This window comes from Peromyscus californicus, unplaced genomic scaffold, assembly GCF_007827085.1.
Source record: "Peromyscus californicus insignis strain IS unplaced genomic scaffold, ASM782708v3 Scaffold_8__1_contigs__length_139910024, whole genome shotgun sequence".
NCBI lineage: Eukaryota > Metazoa > Chordata > Mammalia > Rodentia > Cricetidae > Peromyscus > Peromyscus californicus.
Window position 1 is genome coordinate 87,805,028 of NW_026294606.1, and position 22,223 is coordinate 87,827,250.

At 52.5% G+C, this 22,223-nt stretch overlaps 1 protein-coding gene across 5 annotated transcripts in view; it reads right to left on the bottom strand.

The window, feature by feature from the left end:
- The window catches only part of Acsf3 (acyl-CoA synthetase family member 3), a 57,571-nt gene that overhangs the window by 15,330 nt on the left and 20,018 nt on the right, over positions 1-22,223 (bottom strand). For 4 of the 5 annotated variants that reach the window (XM_052727918.1, XM_052727916.1, XM_052727915.1 and 1 more), the window contains 4 exons: positions 17,337-17,463; positions 7,866-8,000; positions 7,340-7,451; positions 2,841-3,349 (listed from right to left, as the gene is read on the bottom strand). In XM_052727918.1, the coding sequence (XP_052583878.1) occupies positions 3,232-3,349; positions 7,340-7,451; positions 7,866-8,000; positions 17,337-17,463 (492 nt within the window). In that variant the 3' untranslated portion in view covers positions 2,841-3,231. Of the gene's footprint in view, positions 1-2,840; positions 3,350-7,339; positions 7,452-7,865; positions 8,001-17,336; positions 17,464-22,223 lie in introns of those variants that run through there. The other variant, XR_008215696.1, reaches the window with a different exon arrangement.

Here is a 22,223-nt window from a genome sequence, read left to right on the forward strand (position 1 = left end):
CACCCACAGTCCTCAGGAAGACTCTTGTTAGAAGCCCGAACACAAACATGGTCACTTGTGACAGTGTGCAGAGGCACCAGCCTCACCTACACATGCTTACTTTACAGGGACAAGTGTCCGTGTGTCCCACCTATGCACACACCAGATCCATAGGTGGTCATCTGTGACCTCTGCTCACACACAAATGCCCTAGGCAAGTAGGAAAGGTGGTGGCGGGGGGCCCAGGGAGGTGGCCAGGATACACGGAGGCAGACCACCAAGGGCTCTGGGCCTGAGCACTGCAGTCTACACGGGTCCTCTCTCTCTCAGACTATCACAATCACTTTCCAACTTTCAGATGCTTCGTTCGCAGAAGAGGCCAGAGGTGCTCCTCTCAATGTGTAAACGCACCCACAGACAGGGGCATCAGTGTGTCTGCTTGGGCAGCACTCACTGCCCACCCCTGAGAAGGGCTCAGGTCACAAATGGTGTCTTGTACCCCGCCAGGATGAGGCAGGTCCCGTGCCTGACCTGTGGCTATCTATCCTTCACTGCGGCTGACAGCGCTTTCCTGGGCTTTATTAACGACTGTGTCAGCCGCTGGCGCGGGATGCTGCCACTGTTTTCAGGTGATAGATCACAAAGGGCCTTCACGGCTATTTATTTCCAGTGACCCTGTCTCCCCTCCATTCCTGCTCACTTAAGAGTTATGAAGGTGAATTGGGATAATTTGATATCGATCTATTTGCTGAGCTAAATTGACCACACGGTAGACGTTAGCAAGGGCACTCAGCTCCACTAGGGCAGGTGGAGGTGGCCCCTGCTCATGGCCACAGTGGGGACACAACAGGGGCCAGCACCAAGGGCCTGGGTCCAGATATTGGGGAAATGAGTCTCCTTGGGTGTTAGAAGGTTCTACAAGGACCATGAGCCACCAACACTGCACACTGCACCCGTAGAATTGTGACGAGCGTGACAGCGGATGCTTCCCACTCTGGCCAGAGATGCCGTGTCTAGAAAACAATCTGTAGTGGCCTTGAAGGCACCGTACAGAGAATGGCAAGAGAGATTGGTGTGTGTGAGTGTGTGTGTGTGTGTGCACGTACGCGTGTGAAATACATGCATGAAGGCACAGCTCTCCTGTGGCTATGCTGATGTTATTCTTTTTTCTGTAGAACTAAGCTGGTGCAGCCTCCAGCTTCAGGTTCAGGTCTACATGATAGTCCCACAGCACCTTTCACTACGGTGGGCCACATTAGGGCTCCAGACATCTGTACTACCAATGAGGATTCGGGGGAGGGCCTGCAGGGACCAGTGCCCCCGGGCTTCCCTACTGTCTTCTCAGGCTCAGTTCACCAGGGGAATGCCTGGCTGCCCTCTGACTTCCAGGTATACAAGGCTTCACTGTCTGGCCAAGAGCCAAGAGTAGGTATGTATAGCAGGGGTGCCTCCTCCTGTGACCCTGTGAGAGTGCCTTCTGGAAGCTTGGGGACTGAGGTCTGGGTGGGCCTGTGACACTTGTGCTTTGGAAAGTAGGTTCTAGGTGAAACTGGCTTCTGCAGGGGTGATACTGAAGGCAGTCGGGGAAGCTGGGGGCTGGGAGGGAAATTTAACAGCAGCTTGGAGGATGAGAGCCTAGGCTCCAGCAGCTACCTGTGGCCATGGCCTAAGCAAGGTTGACTCTGACCATGAGGAACCCTTTCACAGTGCCTCTCTTCACTTCCTTTCTGGTGTCTAGGCCTAATACACAGACGTCAATCTTGCTCAGGCCATGGGTGTGGCTTACAGTCAGCCTCACCTCCCACCATTCCTGAGGCCGTTTTGCATTGCCCTTTGACTCCAGAGGTTTGAGCTCAGTAATAGCTGTGCTGTTTCCTTGAGCAAGATGGCCTAATACAGAGTGATGCTGCGGATAGAGGCAACACAGGGTGGCTCCCACGGGCTGCACAGGGTGGCTCCCATAGGCTGCACAGGGTGGCTCCCATGGGAGCACTGGGTGGCTCCCATGGGGGATGCACTGGGTGGCTCCCACGGGATGCACTGGGTGGCTCCCATGGGCTGCACAGGGTGGCTCCCATGGGAGCACTGGGTGGCTCCCATGGGGGATGCACTGGGTGGCTCCCACGGGATGCACTGGGTGGCTCCCACGGGCTGCACAGGGTGGTTCCCACGGGCTGCACAGGGTGGCTCCCATGGGCTGCACTGGGTGGCTCCCATGGGCTGCAAGGCATTCTCTGGGAATCCTGCCACCGACCCTAGGGAGCAGAGCCACCATAATGGACTGGCCTATGGGAGGATCAGACATCCAACAGGTCCTTAAGCATCCTGGTTTCTGGGGCCAGAGCAGCTTCCATTCAACAATTATGGGAGAGAGGAGAGAAAAGGGGGGTGGAGGGAGGGAGGGAGAGAGCACACTCTGTTTCTCCATGTGGCCTGAGGGCACATGTGCGTACATCCAAGCTGGCAGGACACTAAGGGGACATCCTCCGTGGGCCTGGAGGATGGAGGTCAGGGAAGCTTTCAGATGTGGATAGCAGAGAAGTTTGGTAAGAAGGCAGCAAAGGGGAGAGAACACAGGGAAGGACCAGAAAGACCCTAACTGGGGTGAGGCAGGGTTAAGGAAGGGAGGCTTCAGGGCCATTTGGGGATGGCCTTGGGTGGCTACAGGGACTTTAAATGTTCTACCACACACACACACAGTTCTGGGGTGACAGTCCCAGCAGCAGGAATCCCTGGGGGGGGGGGGTGCAGACTCCACCCAGCGCTACGGTTTGGCATCCTGTGTGGACTGGGAGCTGTGACGGCTGCTGATGTGTACACGCAGACATGTAACTTGCAGGTCATAGCCAGAAAGCACAGGGCACTGTCCTCTGTCTTTATTTCATCTCTTTCCTCTGCATGGCCTGACTCTCTGGGACCTGCCCTTAGGAGAGTCAGCAGCCTTGGGCACCGGGGAGCTGGCCACACACAGGCCACAGCCATGTCCTTCCTGTGCTTGTGAGACTGACACACATCCGTGACCTCAAGGATGACACACCCAGTGATCAGGGTCACCCGAGCTCGAACAATCAACTAGAGTGGGGGAAGCCTCACTTGGGGATTTCATCCCAGGGTTTTCAAATCTGGTCAACCTGATTGCAGGGGAGTGGGGTGTTTCCATTCAAGGATCTCTGGGCCTGCTACAGGGCCCACAGCACATGATCATCAGGGGCTGTCTGCAGTCCTCTGGCCCTGGCCCGTTGGCTCCTCTGGTCACGAGGGGTAGAACTGCCTAAGAAGCTCCTTCTTATTCACTTTGCCCATCTGGTTCCGTGGAATCTCCTCCACCAGCAAGAGCTCCGAGGGTATGGCATAGGGCGCCAGGATACCTCTGCAGAGACAAGCACAGCTTGGGATGACTGCCCGGCCCTGGGGGCGTGTAGGCATGACACGCCCAGCAGTCATCGTGGGCTCACACCCTGACTCTGTGTTGGGTGGCAACAGGATGGCCACCTTGCCCTTTGCAGGGAGAACCATCCTCTTCCCTCTGGCTCCAAGGCCTGCAAAGTCAGGTCAGAGGCAGCAGAGTGAGTGGATGTGGACATTGAGAGGGGGAACCAGGGAAGAAGGAGGCAGCGAGGCCCCTGCTCTGCTCATCCAGCCTGGTCTTGTCTTGCCCTGGAGGGAACTGACCACAGGCTTGCCTATTGTTGTTCCCTCCAAAGGTGACTCTGGCACAGTAGAGTGGCCCCTGTAGGTGACAAGCATGGTTAACTACAGAGAAGTAGCTTTTGGGCCACCAGCAGACAGGGGACATTCCTGTTGGTAGGAAAAAGCTGCAGTCGTGATCAGAGTCTCAGATGCACTGAGGTAGGATCTACTCCAAAGGTCACATGGGCCAGCCACAGGTGACCCCTGCAGATGCTCTCCTGCTCCTGTACATGGACAACCCAACCGGAGATCGTGTGTAAGGCCTGGAGTAGAATCCTAGGCTGCCCCCAAGTTCCACTGACCAGAGGCAACTGGTCTTGACTTTACCCAGGGTCGTGAGAGACACATCCAGGGTTTCACATGCCTTTTAAGTTCAAATGCACTTTTTAGACTTTAGGCCACTCACGGCCTTCTATGTCACGCTGTGCTCCTATCTGAACCCCACTGGCTCTTCCGCTACAGACCTACACATGCTCATGACTCATGTGACAGCTTTGCTGGCCACCTGCAGTAACTGCTCAGACTCCTCAGCAGAGCTCGGTGCCCTGTGGCACTTGGGCCTTGTTTCTTTGCCCACCGTGGGACTGTCCCCACTTCGGGTTGGACTGGCTTTACTCCCTATGGTTTTTACCACAAGGGCTCCTTTTGGAGGCCCCACAAGGAAGGGATCCCAGGCCTCGCAGGAGCCCATCTCGCCTCTGTGTGGCTTCTGGTCCTGCTCTGCTTCCTGGCGCCCATCTTTCTCCTTTTGTCCTGTTTGCCTGGCCTGTGTATTTCTATGTAGAAACTGGGCAGCTTTTTACAGGAAGGTCCAGTGTGCAGTGTCATGTGGGGACTGGGTACAAACCTCTACCATGGGCTGAAGTGGCCCCAGTTGGCACCCAGTACCAGACAGGGAGGCACAGCACAACCACTGTCTGGACTTGTGTCTGCGTGGGACTGGGAAGAGGCGGTGGGGATGCTTGCCCTGAACACAGGAGGAAATGTCCCGTTGACTGCTGGTGGTCCTCCGAGCCCCTTCCCCAGCTCAGGAATGTCTCCTCTCTGGTGCTGCTGCGAATTCCTGCAAGTGGCACTGGGATCTAGAGACATTCTTTCTGTGTCAACTGAAAAGACTGCACGGCTTTCCCTCTGTAAACACGGCACGCCACACGGACGGGTGTCTGAATGTTTAACCTCACATTTCTGGTATAAGTGCCACGCGATCATGATGTGTTGGCTCTTTTGTGAATAGGACCTAATTTCCAGCATTTGGTTAAGCATTTTGTGTCTGTCTGACAGGAAACTGGTCTGGGCTTCTTGTCTGGTTTTGGTAGCAGGGTCGTGGGTCCCATGAAGTCAGCTGGGAGTGTCCCTCCCCACCGGAATGGACTTGTATGCACTTCGTGGTGTGTCCCCCGAGGTGCTCAGTATCATTTGCTGACAGAGCCTTCTGGGCCTGGCATTTGCTTTATGGTAAAGTTTTTAGCTGGGAACTCAGCTTCACAGACACAGCTCTTCAGCCTCTGGCTTTGGGTCAGCTCTGGTACTACCAGCTCCAAGGACACACTTGAGGCTGTGAGGCACCTCCTGAAGAATACTGGGCTGCTGTGAGGTCACACTCTGTGGATAACAGCGACACCTGGGTTCTCTCTGCTTCCTCCTGAATCTCTCTCATCTCACAGCTCAGGCTGGCCTTGAACTTGCTATGTAGCCGAGGCTGGGTTGAACTCTTGATGCTCCCACGTCTGTGACCTCAATGTTTCAATCACAGGTGTGAGCCACTGTGCCCAGCTCTCCCTTTCAATCAATATGGTGAAAATCTGGTGCTCCGTTAGTTCCCTCTCCAGACACTCTCTCTTTCTGGAACTTCAGGAGGAGCACTCCTGTCTCTCCTCCCCACCTGCCTCTCTTTTGTGGTAACTGGACAGCACAGCACTGTGGCCTGAGACGGCATGGCGAGCAGGGCTCCAGGGGACAAAGTGTGGGTCACCAGCAGTGAGCAGCACCCACCAGGCATGGCCAGGACACCACATGAGGGAGAGGAGCACCTGGGCCTCAGGGCCTCTGCCAGCGGCAGGCTGGCCTTCCCTTGCAGGAGGCACCTGGAGGCTTAGACACTGTTCTCTGGGGAGTGGATAGGTCTGGGGGTTAAAAGTGGGGATATCTCCTCAGGACCCCTCCCCAAGAAACAACGTGTGGGGAGGCTACCCACTGTGGGGACAAAATCTGAGGGGCAGGCAATTCCCTTTGGACAGTCTGCAACTTGGCTCTGCCCTTATGTCTGGCAATCTTTCTTGCATTGTCCTGTTCTACACAGCTACAACTCCCAGGATGCTCCAAACCTCAGGGTCTTCTCATACTCAACATGAATACCCAAGCAAGGAGCCCGACTTGAAGCTTAGAGACAGGCCATGAGGGAAGCACTCATGGACACAGGCCATGGCCTAAGGAATCCAGGCCAGGGTAGGACCTCCACCCACCGACTACTGTGGCTCTCAGCAAAGGATGCCTGGGTGTTTTTCTTCTCAAGAAACTAATTGTTTAATCAAAGCAGCGACCGGCCAAGCAGACTGTTGCCTCTGCTAAGCTACAGAGCTCCAACTGTGATTTTGCAAATCCAGGGGAATCGGTAATTGCCCAGCTGTGCGGCCCCTGATGAAACAAGGACTCCTGCTGTTTGTGAAGTCTTGTTGGACAGCCAAAAATAGTCCTACGCCGAGAAGAAGTGAGTGTGTGTGTGTGGGGGGGAGGGGGGGAGACAGCAGAAAGGAGAGAACTTCTCCGATCTAAAACCCAGAGGTATCCTCCTGGGCCACAGTGGAAGATCAAGGTGGCTCACCAGGCTGTGAAGGTCCCAGTGAGCCCCTCTGTCCTGTGGGTCCTGGGAGGACATCAGAACCCACCAGGGACTGACATGAGAGACACTGGAGTCTAACACAAAGGATGAGGGTGGAAAAAAAAAGCCAGCACGTTGGCAGTGGCACAAGCCCTTAATCCCAGCTCTCAGGAGGCAGAGGCAAGCAGAGCTGAGTTCAAGGCCAGCCTGGTCTACAGAGCGAGTTCCAGGACAGGCTGTGCTGTTACACAGAGAAACCCTGTCTCAAAAAACAAAAAACGAGACAAGCAAGTACAGTTGACAGGCTGGAAAGGGCCCCACCCTGGGTCTGAGGAGGGAGCTGCAGGCACAGTCCACAGACACTGAGAGCTAGGGGTACGCCAGGCTGTGAAGGCTCCACAGAAAGGCTGAGGCACGAGGCCACCCTCAGGGCAGGAACAGAAAAGGCTGCTGGGCTCAGGTCATTCTGTGGCAGGCTGTGCCAGTTTGGCAGGGTAGGGAGAGGCTGTTGCTCAGCTTAGCGCTGGATTAGCCAGGTGAGGGTCCTCAGCCTCACAATGCTTTGGGGTTTATCTGTAAGTTGAGAAACACACATCTCTGCCTCAGACTACTCCTGACTCCCAATCCAGCTTGCAGGCAGAGGCCCTTCCTGTTTCCAGGTCTGCGCTTAATGAGGAAAGACAGCTGCTCAGGGGCCACCTTGCTGACCTTTTCAGCTTCTTCCTCTCCATTTCCAAAATCCAGAATGGTTCACCCCTGCTTCCCAGCTCCTGAAGAGGCCCTTCCCATCCTCCCATTCCAAGATATTCCCTTAGATACCTTAGAACCCACAACAGTCCCTTTTAGCCCTACCTGGCCCATTCCTTGAGATCCCTGTGCGACAGTGAGTGTCCTTCTTGAAGGGCCACTACAGCTGTGACCCGCTGGCCCCATGTCATATCCGGAACTCCAATCACAGCCACATCTGAGGACAGCAGAACATGTTGAGGACACCTGGAAGGCCCTGACGACCACTACAGGTGTGGGTAACGCCAGGCAGTTAATGCAATACCCGAGCGCCTGGAGCAAGACCATGGGAATGTCCCTCATGGGAGTGGGGCAGCATCTCTAGGGGCTCAGCCTGCTCTTGCTTGATCTGCAGAGCAGGTGTACGTTCTGGCCAGGTCTGTAGGCCCCTCTTGTACAGCAGGCAGCAGCCTGGGGTTGCCATCAGGATCCTGTGTGCTGAAGGCCAGGGAGGGAGCAGGAACACATTTCACAGGATCCCTACTAGCAGGTAGAAGAGGGTCCTTCACAGCCAACACTTAACAGAGTAGAAAAGGTGGTACTGTGTCTTGAGGGCAGTGCTCTACTAAACCTGAGGTTACCATTCACTCACCTGTGATGCTGGGGTGGGCCAGCAGGTGCCGCTCAATCTCCAGGGCGCTGACTTTATAGCCTCCAGTCTTGATGATGTCCACTGATGTACGCCCTCGGATCCAGTACCTATCATCCTTGAACACAGCAGTGTCTCCTAAAAAAGGGGGTTCTGTGATAGCTCTGGACAGTCTGGGAGTATCTGGTCACAGGAGACCTTGGTGATCCTGATCACCACCCACAAGAGTCCTAGGGGGCCACATGCATATGTGTGAGTCCCACTATTTCCAGTGTCCGGGCCCACCTCCTGTGGGGACTAGTTCTAATGACATGTGTCCCTCTCCATTCTTTATCCCTATGATACCAGCACCTTGCCTCACAGCCAGCAGCGGGGAGTAGAGCCCACCAGAATCCACGGCATGCTAGGAACCCATTGGGCCTCTGGGGTCTGTAAATATCCTGAACTTGTAAGCCAGTGTGGGCCATGTTTTTGTCAGAGCAATGGGCAACAGTGTGTGGTATTTCCAGAAAACATCAGCAAGTGGTTTACTGCCCCTGACTCTGACTCAGGATGAACTACAGCAGGAAAGCAGAAGCCTTGACCCTGACACAATCCATGCACAGCCTCACATAGATACACGCAGGGCACCCCCCTGCCCGGTTCCACTCCTATCCACATAGCTCTGTCATCCTACCATGGGTGGGTCCTGGTCATTTTCAGCTCCTTCCCCAACACAGGGATACCCTGTGATGAATGTCCTCCTGCTCTTGATTCCCACCACCCCCAAATAGCTACGGTGCTTTTCTCCCTAGGCAAAATAACTGTGCCAGTTGGCTCTTTTCACAAGGGAGTCTGGGACCCCACAGAAACACTGGCAGTGTCAGGAGCAGGGACCAGGCCAGAATACAGGGCTGTATTTCCAGCTGAGGCTCCCTCCTGCACAATGGCGTGGGGGAGGTGTGTGTCTGCACATTAGTGCGCGTGCATGTCCATGCACACACATTTGCATGATTATGACTGTGTGTAGGCATGCAGATGTCAGCGGCAGCTCTGACAGCAGCGATGTCTGTTCACACGCTCCCTGCACTCCCTGTGGGTTATTAGCTGGAATAAATCATAAATATTTCATTATACATCACGTAGTCCGACATGGGAAGGCACCATCCATCACCTTACTACTCCCTGGGACTTGCAGTACAGGGCGTACTCCAGTCTATTAAACAAGATGGATGGGTGGCCTGGACGAGCCCAGGGCTTATTTATGTATGGTAGAGAGGGAAGGCTGGCCCCTGGAGCAAGGACTGGCACTGGGCGGTTCTCTCTCCGGTGTGGCAGCTCTGGATGTAGCAGGTGGCCGAAGAGCTGGACGGATGGCCTCAGCCTAGACTAGGATAGCCCCTTGGGCAGGTGCTGACTGGAGGGAGAGGACCCGGTGTGGGCTACGGAGTATACACAGCTTGTCCCGAGTCCTAAGGGGCCCTCCATGATCCCATTCCTGTTGTAGCTCTGGGTCCAGCTGTGCCCCTCAGACTGGAAAGCCCAGTCTTCTACTGGATTATCCTGCCCTGCAGGTATCAGGTTGCTCAACCTCCACAGTGAGGTGGAAGCCTGGCATTGAGGGCCCCAGAATTCTGCACGCACAAGTTCCTGCTTTGAGGCTGTGCTCCCATGCCGCTCTTCTCTCTCTTGAGAAAAGAGATCTGGGCATCGCTGGGTACAGTCTCTTCTTAGGTGGACCCAGTGCCAGCGCTTGAGGACTGGCTCTTGCGTGTGACACACAGGATCACACATTTGGAGAGTCAGGCTGATTGCTCCTCAGGGAGGCGATGCTGTGGATCGGGGAGGGGAGAGCACGTGACTAGCTCTCTGGGCGAAAGGCTGGAGTGAGGAGGAATGGAGAGCAGAGGCAACGGTGTCAATGGAAGGGTGTGCAGAGTGCCGGGCTGCTCCACAGCAAACGCCCGTCATGGGAATGCTAGGTGCCCTCCGAGGACACCAGCTCTGCAAAGCCACCTCCTGAGTACAACAGTAGCTGCCATGGCTTGGGGACAGTGTAGGATGATGGGTGCCAGTGTCTGACTACCTTAGTGTCCTCTCTGGCTGGAAGGTACCTGTGTTAGCAGCGTTCCTGGGAGGATGGAATTAAGAATCGAGCCTCTGCCAATGACTTCAAACCTCCTTGACTTGGTTATCCTTTATAAACTTACATGTTACCTCATGCTCTGTCTATAGAACCACTCTGCATCGTAACTATGGAGGCCACACCCCAGGGTTTCCCTCTGCCCAATGCCACGCTGCTTAGAGCTCATGATTTCCTACAGTCCGGAGGACCTGAACACCAGCGTGCTCTCACAGCTCTGACAATGCTGGCTAAGGAGTCTGAGCCATTGGGGGTGAGCTTGGCCTTGATCAACCTTGGCCATCGAGACAGCCTAAATCTCTACAGCTGGTGCCTATGCCCAGGTAATAGCTGGGAGGAGAAAGTGCCAGGCTTCTGCAGTGCTCACATGAGCATCACCAGCCCAGGCCTCCATTTCTACTTGGATGACTGGATTCCATTCTGCTGACCAGGCATGTTCACTGCAGAGTCTGATGCAGGACAAGCAGTCTAGGCCTCTCATCAACACCCCAACCAGAGGGGTCCCGTGCCTTTTGCAGTATGGTACAGTGGCAGCTCCATGGCTCCAGAGCGGGGTCCATGCCTTTTGCAGTGTGGCACAGTGGCAGCTCCACGGCTCCAGAGCGGGGTCTGTGCCTTTTGCAGTGTGGCACAGTGGCAGCTCCATGGCTCCAGCCATGCTTTTGCTCTTGTCACTGTCTGACTCTTAGGGACACTACTCTCTCCAGGAGTCTTAGGGACACTACTCTCTCCAGGAGTCTTAGGGACACTACTCTCTCCAGGAGTCTTAGGGACACTACTCTCTCCAGGAGTCTTAGGGACACTACTTTCTCTAGGCCACTTGGTATCCTTGGCCTTCAAAGGCCTGAAGGACCAGCAGAGCATGCTGGAGTCGAGGTCTCGTAGCCTGTAGGAAATTACAAACTGTAAATAATATGGCATCAGGCAGAGGGGAAACCCTGGTGTGGCCTCCAAGGTTATCCAGAGTAGCTTCTGTGGACAGATCTCAAGCTTAGAAAGGATACCCAAGCCAAGGTTTGAAGGTAAGCCATAACCAGAGGCTCAATTCTTAACTTGCCCTCCCAGTAATGCTTCTAACACAGGTACCTTCCAGGCACAGAGGGGACACCAAGCATCCATGTCCTCATAAAAACTAAGTTTTGGAATTCACAGAGTGCACGGGAGTATATGGGAGGCGATCTTGATGGTGGTGTTCCCCAGTGGAGACAGAAGCAGGACCTGGTCCTTCCCACTGCCAGCCACCACACAGGCTGAGTTGCTTTTGCTCCAGGGCACTGTGCTGGGTCTTTATTCCACATACGGCTGAGCATCAGTGGCTCCATATAAGAACTACTCTAGATGTGCCCTGGGCCTCATTGTGTTGGGTCCTAGGCTATCTCCAGGTTTCAAAAGAAGGTAACTACTTCCTTGGCTTCCTTTCCTGGGTGGGAATATAGAAGGGTGTTGCCTCTAAAAAAGAGCATGGTGCTGCTCACAATACCCACAAGGCAGAGATGTAGGGGGCCATACTCTTTTCAGGCCACTAGGTTTCTGGGAGGGAGGGGATACTGTCATCATTAGAAAGTTGTACTTTTATTCAGCCGGGAAAACCACCCAGCTAACAAAAAAAAAAAAAAAGAAAAAGAAAAAGAAAAAAGAAAATTGTACTTAGTGTTAGCATGACAGAGGGAGGCCAAGTGGATTAGATTGACATGGGGCTAAGGTCCATCTTCCATGACTGCAGCCTAACTCGGTCAGGCTGCCTCAGTGGCTGAGTTGTCTATACCAGGATATCAGGAGGCTGTGAGCCTGGCTCATCCTGGTCATTCTGCATCTTACAGCAGAAATCCTTACCCTGTTTGTGCCCTTGGGCAGAAGGCTTCCTGTTGTCTCAGAAGACAGCTCGGGTACCTCCCAGGGTCCTGAGGTCCTGCCAGGAGACTGCCAGCTGGGATCTCCAGCACAGTCATCCTTAAGCTGCTCATGGTGCTATGTTCCTTCTTCCGGGCACTACTGTGCCTCTGCCCTCCACCCCCCGCTCTTGCCCTATCTCTGGCTAGTACATTCATAGGAAATCTCCTGGATGTCACAGACTCAAGCAGCCTCCTGCTAGTTTACTGTCCTGAGCTAATCCCTTAGAAATTCACCTAATTTCTGACTTTTAGACTTCTCAGTGTGGAGCCATTTTGGCCCCTCCAGCTTATCCTGGCCTGTTCAGCACAACCCCATTACCAAGGGCCAAATTAAATAATTATTAATTAAATTATTAATTAAAGACAGGGAGGCTAGGGCAAGCAGGCAGGGAAGAGCTCCAAGCACCCGAGACCAGGCTGCTGGGCCGAGAGTTAAAGACAGAGTCTTCATTTTGAAGAGCACATCAAACAAGTTAAGTAACTTTTACTTTTCATAACAACATATTTGTCAGAATGCATTGATCTGGATTTAGCCTCCTGCCAATGTGCCTCCTTGGTCTGACCTGACGTGTGCATCGAGGGAATTTTGTTCCGACAGAAACAGCATGCGATCAATAAAATCTTATTACATGGATTTATGCACTGCTTTCAAACCCAGTGCTAGTTCATGTCTCTGCCTTAAACTGTAATTGAAAATAAACCTGTGATAGTCGGATTTCAGTTTCTGGATGCAAGGATGGAGTAGGAGCCAGTGCCTTCCCTGAGGGGCTGTGCCAGGGAAGCACTTCCAGTGGTCAGTTCACTCCCCTGGCTAGGGACCCTACAAACAATAGCACGGCACCCACTCTGCTGAGGACTGAGGGCTGCTAGTCTGGCACGATGCCAGGCATCCACAGGCAGCTGCAGAGTGGCATCCTACACTCGGGCTTCTGGTCCTCAAAGCTTTGGGGACCCAGGACTACCTATCCTGTGGCTGCTCTGTCACATCTGCCAGTTCTGCCTCCCAGCAGCTTCAATCCCACCTGGCCTCTCCTGTCTGATAGAGGAGGTGGCTGAGGCAGGGAAGGGGAGGCATCATGACCCTGGCAGAGGGGAGCCAGCTGTCACTGGCACCAAAGCAGAAAGCCTCTGAGACCTGAGCCTGGGGGCAGAACCTAGGGAGGTATTAGAAAGAGCAAGGAATAAAAGCAGAACAGATGCAATAACTTCCCCAGATCCTAAACCTCACCCAAACCTGCCTGGGACAGTGGCAGACGAGACACAGCTGAGAAACCCTCAGACAAAATTAACGATAGTTTATTTGATTTTAAAGGCATAAATCCTAAACTAGGGAACAAGCAGAGGAAATTATATTTAAGAAGTTGAATGTCAGAAGGCAGACAGGCACCAGGTGATCAAGAACTGTAGAGCAGGAGTGCCACACAGCAAAGAAAGAACGCACAAGTGTATACTGATCATAGGCCTCTAGATGCCATGGGCAAAAGAGCAGGGCCTCATGAAGGAACTGTAGGTACCTGAGACCTACGGATCCTGGCCTCTCCAGCACAAGTAGGTAGCATCCACCAGCCTGAGCTAACTGAGCAAATACTGCATGTGGACTAAATGGGCTGTGGGTACCATCTTTGGGAGGAGGGTCCAGCAGAGGATAGCAGAGTATGAGTTACCAAGTGGCAATTCTAGCTCATCATCTGGGAATGGGGGGTCGGCATCCCAGAATCCACCAGTAAGGCTTGGGGGAGAGGATGGAAGCAGCAGTGGTTTTTTGTTTTCACGTTAACATTATCCTGGAGTCTTGAGTCTTCTGGGCTGGCTGGGTTGGGAGAGTCTAAGCCATGGATAGGCACATAACTCAGATTTTAGCTTGCAAACTCCTGCCTAGAGTTCACAGCTCATTAAGTAGGAACAAACCAGGGACCTCCTTTTTCCCATTCCCACCAGCCAGAAAGGTATTGCTATTTTCTCATCCTCCCAAGCGATAGTCACACAGCAAGGCAAGAGTAAGAAGCTCAAAGGTCAAAAATGAAGACCTATACACGCCTCCATTGATTGTGATGCTAAGAGTCTATGGGAAGACTATTAGGGCTTGATCAATCAACAATTGATTAAAAAACCTAAAGCTCTCCAATCCGTCAATGCTACCCTTTAGAGGTCACACTGGAAGCCTAAGGAGAGCTAAGGAGGCTTCACAGCAGCACTTGGTACTAACCTGACCAAACACGTACAGAACCTCACAGAGAACTTGGCATACACTGAGAGCAGAGGAGAAAATAGAGCCTTCTGCCCAGATGGCAGTGCAGATGGGGTGGTGTCACTTCCTTGCCTGGCTATCCTGGCCCACATCAGGTATGTAGTAAGTAGTGGACAGTGTCACCATCGGGGGTGGCCTCTTCCAGGCTAAGCTCTGGCTTCTGCATGTCCCAAGTCCCCATGGAAATCCATGTTAGGGGTAGCACAGCCTGTCTGGAGGATTCCAACCCCCAAAACACCCAGTGCCTCTGGGGCTCTGCTAACTCACGCCCTCCCTGCTGATGCCCGGCTCTCCTGATGGGCACGCTAGCGCAGACTGCCCACCATGTACAGTTACTATGGTGCAGGAAGGGCAAGGTTGGCTCCCAGCCCAGGTCTTGGCTGATTCCAATCCTGTAGGCAAACATCCAGCCTCTGTTGACTGCATAGGGGATTCAGGGGTTCACAGACCCTGACTCACAGCACCGTCATGCCTATGGAGGGCATGGGTAAAGGTCAACAGGTTACATCTGAAAACCATCTAAAGCCATGCGTTCAAGACATTTTGCAGCCCAACCCTCCAAAAGTACACGATGGTCTAGTGTCGATCAACATGGAAGGGCAAAACCCCCAAAGCTAGCCACACGAAACAGACAACAGCAGAGCCCCAACAGCTAGCCACACATGGAGGCAGGGTACAAAATCTGAAGGTGGGGCATCTGTACAGGGAAGGCCCGTTTGGAAGAGCAAGTGCATTTCTCTCTCTTTCTCCCGGGAGCTTGGAAGTCCCTGGTGACTTTCCTCAGATCAGGGGACAGTTCTCTAAGGCCCTGCCTTGCTGGTTTATTAGTAACCACACATGTTAACGTGCACACTGGTAGCAGGGATTCATAGCTCCTAAGATCCTACCCACTCTCCTGTAGGGCTCTGACCCTGCTCTTTAGCCTTGGTGGTCCTCAACTAACCCCGGGAGAGTTGCTGTTTCCTCCTGTCACCCGCCACGAACAAAAAGTCTAACTGCACTCCAGGCTCACCTGTTACTGCCTGGCTGGGCCCAGCTCCAGAATCACAGGGCCATAGGTAGGCCACACATTCCAAACAGTTCTGTTGGAAGTCTCAGAGTTAGGAGGACTAATGCTGGCAGTGAGGGGGCCTCTGCTCCTGCCCGAGCAGCCACCGATCTTGTGAGCTTCTCTGTACATCCTCTGGGGCAAGAATAATTGCAGAAGTAGGGTGGCGAAGGTGGGAGCATTAGGGATCAGGTGGGGGACCCCATCCTCTCATCTTAACCCCGAGGATGACCTGGGAGAGCTGGGGATGAGGCCCTTCCCAGGGGTCTGAGACAGTTTTCTCTCCAGCTTATGCCACAATCCGAGCGGCAGGAGGGACAGCTAGGGAAAGGGTTAAGTTTAATTTATCCTGATTTCTACTTAATATCATGCTCTCCCCGTAGGAGCGGCAGCTGCGAGCTGATTGCACGCTCTCATTATGCAGTCTGTATCGCTAATGGCCTGTGACAAAGGCTTGCCAGCTCCCGGCCTTACCCCCGAGAGCCAATTAAACACACACACTCCCTTCCTGTTTGCAGCACGTTACAATGAAATTAAACTGAATTTCAAAATCGTTTTCTCCTGAAGACATCTCTTTACAATAATTAATGCATGCTATTCCTTTTCGGCAGAAAGGCCCACCCGGAGTGCTCACTGCCCACGTGGCTCCTGCTGCACCCCAGGGCTCCATGAGTCCCGGCATCCGTAAAACCTATAGGGCTTGCTCCCTGTGTTTTTAAAGGGAAGAACACAGCTTTTTTATCCAAACCTAAACACAAGAAGGTGACCACAAAGCAAGTTGGGATTCCCACAGGGATTATTCAGAAGGCTGCTGGAGGGGGCTGCTAAAAGCAGGATTCACTCAAAAGCAGGGTTCCCTACACACTGCACTGAGGGACAATAGCGGGAGGTTTGTTTCCTCCAGAGAGCTGGCATTAACCAGGGTGTTTACAGAGGAGCACCGGGGAGCTGTGGGTTATATGCCTACCACTTTCCATCACTGATCTACCGATATAATCACATCAGGTTCCCCTGCCCTGAGCTGGTGACAGCCTGGAATAGTGGAGGGTAGGCTCAGGAGCTTGTGGGTCTCTCCCTTGGGCACTCCCTGAAGGTGTCAGATTGATGCCCCTGCCTATCTAGGGTATACTGGCCCAAGGTAGCTGGGATAACACGTTTCCAGGGCCACCAGACTGAGGGTCACATTTGGCAAACTTATAGATTGCTTCCTTACCTACAGACCTCCCTCTCTCAGATGAGCCACAGTACCCACTCAGGGCACGTGGCCCCCACAAGGCTTTGCTTCCCAAAAGAGCCTGGGTGAAACTACCTCTGTCACAATGGCCAGGATGTCACATGGGAAACAGGCCTTTCCTTTCGGAAAGTATCACCTTAAGAACTAGAAAAGTAACCATGTACACAAAAATGTTAGAAATACAGAAGGGCAAAAAGGAAAAACTCCCAGAACCCTGACATCCTGAGGGCAGTAACTCATGTGATGTTGATGAACTTCCAGGTAAAAAGCAGGGCAGCAGATAGACACAGCTGTACAGCCATACTGTCTCAGGACATGGGATTCCCACACGATGAGGAGGGGTCTCAGGAGAACGGACACACGGGTGGGGGAGTTACAGTATATGCTGTGTGTCTCCCAGCCTGCTTGGGTCCACTGTACTCACCCATGAGCCTCACAGGCCACACAAAGGAGACTAAACTGGAATATGCAAATTAATAACCAAACCAAAACAAGTCATGGTAAGTGAACCTGCTTCTGACCCCAACGGAGGGAGGGGAGATTTTCAGTGCAGGAGTGTGGCTGTGTGGGTGGACAGGAGCAGTGGTGTACCCAAGAGGGAGAGGAGGTCCTGACCTCAGGGGCAGTAGGCCCAGAATCATGGGGCATCAACAAGGCTGTGGCGATGTGGCCAGCTGGCAGAGGGATAGTGTAGGAGCTACGTCTTGGGGATAAGGGGCTCCAGGCTCCTTATAAGAGCAGTGAGCCTTTAGACCCTCTTTTTAGTAGCCTATAGGAGGCTGGGGCACCCACAAATGTGTCAAAACGGCAGTCTCCAAACAGCCTCTGCCTGCAGTGGGAGGTTCTAGAACACACAAACTAAGAAACATCCACACCGACCAGACCCCCCTCAAGAGCAGTCCCCTCTGCCACTTCCGAGCTTGGTCCTACCTGTTCTGAACCAGCCATCCGAAGTGAAAGCATTTTTAGTTTCTTCTGGCTTATCCCAGTATTCTCGAAACACAGAGGGTCCCCTAACTAGCAGCTCTCCTTCCTTTTCCTCGAACCCCGGGGTCACCTGCAGAAGTAGGAGAGACATGCAGGTCAGAGCAGGGCGAGTGGCTTCCACCACATCAGAGACCAAATGTTTTTGAAATTAGACAGTTGAAAATCTCGGAAAAAACAGCCGTCAGTGGGTGAACCTCAATCAGGCCCGAGCCAAGGGCTCCTCCTGTCCTTGGCCCGGGGCCTGAGGTGGAGGTCAGTGTCTGCCCACTCTTAAACACTGTTCCTGAATCCCATCTCTGTGCACTTCTCCGAAGTTGTGAAACACTGCCACCACGACCCAACCAGCACCCCAGTACAGCCTTTGGGCAGCAACAGCTTTTGTTCAGAGTAACCAATCAAGGAAATTCCTAGATGTTAAGTAGACCGTGCGGCCACTCTGGCACTGTCATGAAGCCTACGTGTCTTTACCATGGAGCCTCTGTTTGTGGTCATGCTGTGTAGCCTGGCCATGTCAGATCAGCCCACAGGGAATGCCTGGAGTTGGCGGTGATGAGGCTGTCTAATGTGTCCACTAATCTTTCCTTCTCATTGTTTTTAGAGTATGATCCTTCCACTTTTTTATTGCTTGAGACAGGGTCTTGTTCTGTAGTACAGGCTGGCCTAGAACTCATGTGTCCAGACTGGCTGCATTGGTGGGTGAAGGAGCCTGCTGCCAAACCTGAGGACTTGAGTTTGGTCCCTGGAACAACCCACATTATAGAAGATAACCAACTCTCACAAGTTGCCTCTGACCTCTACATCCATGCTGTGTCACGTATATGGGCACACGGACACACACACACACCCAGGATGCCCACTTTCCCTGCTTCTATGAGACCCAGTAATGCAAATCCTAATTAGGGAAATAGGGTAAGAAAAAGAGATGAATAAAATTTTGGAAAGAAGAAATAAAAGGCTCCTATTTGCAAAAGACGTGATGGCCTATGTGAGAATCCCCAACATATTACAAAATCAATCAAACAACCTCCCTGAACTAGTGGGTGGATCCAGCCAGGTTATTAAAGGATGTGAGCATGCCCACCCCAAGTTAGTTGTATTTCTACAGACTAGTGAAGAACAGCTAGAGACCAGCACTTGCAGCCCCGTGTTACTTGAAACAGAAGATAAGAAAAGGAAGAGGAAGGGTAAGAACCGTTTGAGCACGTCTGACAAATCATGTACAGCAGCTGTTTGCTGAGAATGGCCCCCATACATGACAGGTCAGAGCTCCGTAACCGGAAACATACCATGCTCATGGATTGGGACTTAGTAATCGTTAATTCTCCCCTCATGATTCATAGGTGCAATATGATTCCAATGAAGAACCCAAAATGACTTCCTGTAGGTACAGACAAGCTAGTTCTAAGCCCGAGGGCCTGGGAAGACGGCTCAGCGGAGAAGCCCTTGCCATGCAAATGTGAGGGTTGGAGTCTGGATCTCCAGAACCCACGTGAAAGCCAGATGTGGTCATGTGTGTCTGTAATCCACGCATGCAGCAAGACCAGAGGTGGAACAGGAGGCCCCTGCAGGCTCCAGGGCAGCTGTCTCGGTGTAAATGGTAGTGAAGAGCCTGCCAGACGGGAGATGAGGACCGACACCTGAGGTTTTCTTCTGATCCCCACATGCATGCCATGCATGTGTGCACCCCTACATGCAAATAAAACACTGGTATGTGCAAGACCGTCGGGAGGAATAGCTCAGGGGTGGAGCACTTGCTGAGTAGGTACAGGCCCTGGATTTGATCCCCAGCACTGCAAAACTTCAATTTGAAAATTGACATTTGTAGTTAAAGGAACTTTGAAAACAGGAGTTAAGCTGTTGGAACCACACTCCAATGTTAAGTCTCACTATCACGCCAAAGGAATGAAGATGGCATGGTGCTGACATCGTCCACACATTCACCCAAGTGTGTGCAACTGACGTCCATCAAGGTTGCATAGGCAAGTTAATAAGGAAAGTGGTCTTCTCAGTAGATTACAGTTGACCAGCTGGAAAACCGTAGATAAAAATTACCTCTTCATACACTAGGCAAGAACTCACCCCAGATACCACATGCACTTAACCCTGAACCAGGCTTTCAGCAGAAAACCTAAGGAAGACTCTTTTAGCTCAGACCCCACACCTGGAAGCTTAAGCCATGGAAGAAAAAAATAAACTAGGCTTGATCAACATTTAAAACTTGGATCCATCCAACACAGGAGACTTAAAAGACAAACCGCCGGGCAGTGGTGGCGCACGCCTTTAATCCCAGCACTCGGGAGGCAGAGCCAGGCGGATCTCTGTGAGTTCGAGGCCAGCCTGGGCTACCAAGCGAGTTCCAGGAAAGGCACAAAGCTACACAGGGAAACCCTGTCTCGAAAAACCAAAAAAAAAAAAAAAAAAAAAAAAAAGAAGAAGAAGAAGGAAACAACAACAACAACACATCCCTAACATCAGGAAAACAACGCTCTACAATGACCTGAAGCACAGCGCGGCCGTGAGAGAACGCTGGAGGGAAGAACGCTGGAGGGAAGTGGGTGCCTGTGAAGGCGGATGGACGGCACCTTAGCCACGGGAGCTGAGCATGTGCTGGACTGCAGACTACACACAAGTGCTAGAAGCTGCCAGCATCCAGAGCAGTGGTCGGGGGCAAAGTCCAGACAATAGCAAAGGCTGGGAGGACTGGTGTAACAGACAGAATCTCCCATGTTAGTGGGAAGGTGAAGCATCACAGGCCCTCTGCAGGAACGGTTCGGTTAGCTCCCAAATGTGCTGGGCCATGTGAACACCCACCCACCCACCCCCACCCCCGCCGCAATTACCTTGGAGGAAGAGTTCCTTAGTTGCAGGATCTCAAAATTAACATTCATCAAAACTATTCATTACAACCCAAGTCTGGAAAACAACTTGTGTTGGTCAGTGTTTGACACACAATGTCTAGGAGGAAACGACTTGAATGGAGAGCTGGGTTGGGTGCTGGAAGGAACCTCCCATCTTGGTAGAGGCTCTGGGTGCTGCTGCTGCACGCTATTGATGTATTAACCTCACAGCATGGCCATTTCAGGCCTCCTATTCACTCAGCTGTCCTCACTCCATCTGCAGATCCCATACATCCCAATAATGCCATCAGATTCATCATCTGCTGTGTTGTGGCACCAGGAGCCATCCTTGATACCTCTTCAGTGGGCAGCTATCTTACCACACCCCACCTTCCCCTGCAGACACTTCCCTAGGGACCCTGCTGAGTTCTAATGTCTTAGAGCAGCTCTCCCAGTCACCATGGTTTAACCGATCTTGATAGTAAATATCACCTGGTTAAAATTCACTGTGTGGTTTCTGTGTGACTGGAACAAAACAACACACACTCTGCTAACTCAGTAACAGAAGGCATTGCTCTATGCCAGAGTCGCTTCACTCCTGTGGCTAGGAAACCAATCACTGTAACCCTACTGTGTGTGACTTTTAAGATCTAATGAGTGAGAACTCGAACCTCGCGGAGCCATGTTCCTTCCACAGCCAGGTATACAATGGCACCCAAAGACACCAGATCAGTGCCTGGCTCATGTGGTGGCAGGCAGCAGGGACGGGGACCTTTAATCAGGACATCACCTTGAATCTTAATTTCAGCTTCCATACAATAAGGAACAACAGACACGTATTCCCAGAGGAAGCATATCAGCTTATTAACCCCGAGATACATGTCTGCCCCCAACTCTCAACATATTGCATTTCTGAAATCTGGCTGTGGCTCATCTGCCATGGTAACTTGGATTTTCGACATGGATGCTCTGGGCTCCTGAGGACGTGTGGTATCGTTCCCTGGTGTCACACCAGCTTTCATCACCGCATCGGCACCCAGAGACACAGCAGAGTCAGGGTCCTTAGGACACTAGCTCCCCAAGACTGAGCTCAATCCTCTCCTCAGACACCTCAAACAGGTTCACCATGTCCAAGGCCACAGAGACAGATGCCCTCAATCCTAACTGTGCTTGTGAGGATATGGGCTACTGTCTAGTCTCAGTGTACAACCTTGCTGTGGTGTCACAATGGGACCATGCTTAGCCACCACGAGAAACATACTTCACTCATGGGGAAGCAGTTGGATTCCCAGTCCATTTCCAGGCTGTGTTGCTGGCCAGAGGCTGTCAGCAGCATTGACCCTTCTTTCCTGTCAGCGGCAAATGTGGCCCAGCCCGACCTGACTCCTACATACATGTACACTCAGGACTGTTTGGTCCATCTGTGGCTGAGCCACACCGAAGATGCTGGAATCCCAGAAGTAGGGCAAATGACAAGGAGGCAGGGACCCATACAGGACATCCCATTCCTACATGTCACCTCAGGTCCCTTCATGATACCCTCTTCCTGCTCCGACCTTATGGGATGATGACAGCTCCATGAGTGTTCAGTTCTGGAACTTTCCCCTCCTGTATCTTCCATCCTTCCCCGCCTTTACCACCATGCTCTTCTATCCATCTACATCTGCTTTTGTGAGTCCACAAGTCATGGGTGTTAACCTTCCATGCCTGACTTATCTGGCTTAAGGATGTCCTCTAGTACCACCCACGTTTTCCCAAATGACGGCACTTCCCCCTTTCTTGAGATCAGGTCTCATCATGTACCCCAGACACACCTGGAATTCATGATTCTACATACAGGCATTCACTGGCACGCCCAGTGTGCCCCCTTTCAAAGGCCAAATGGTCCTCAGTATTCCACTGTGCAGACATGCCGCATTCTCTTCATTGAGCTATACACCGAGGCTGATGCTAGTCACTGGCTACTGTGGACAGTGCTGTAGCAAACACATCG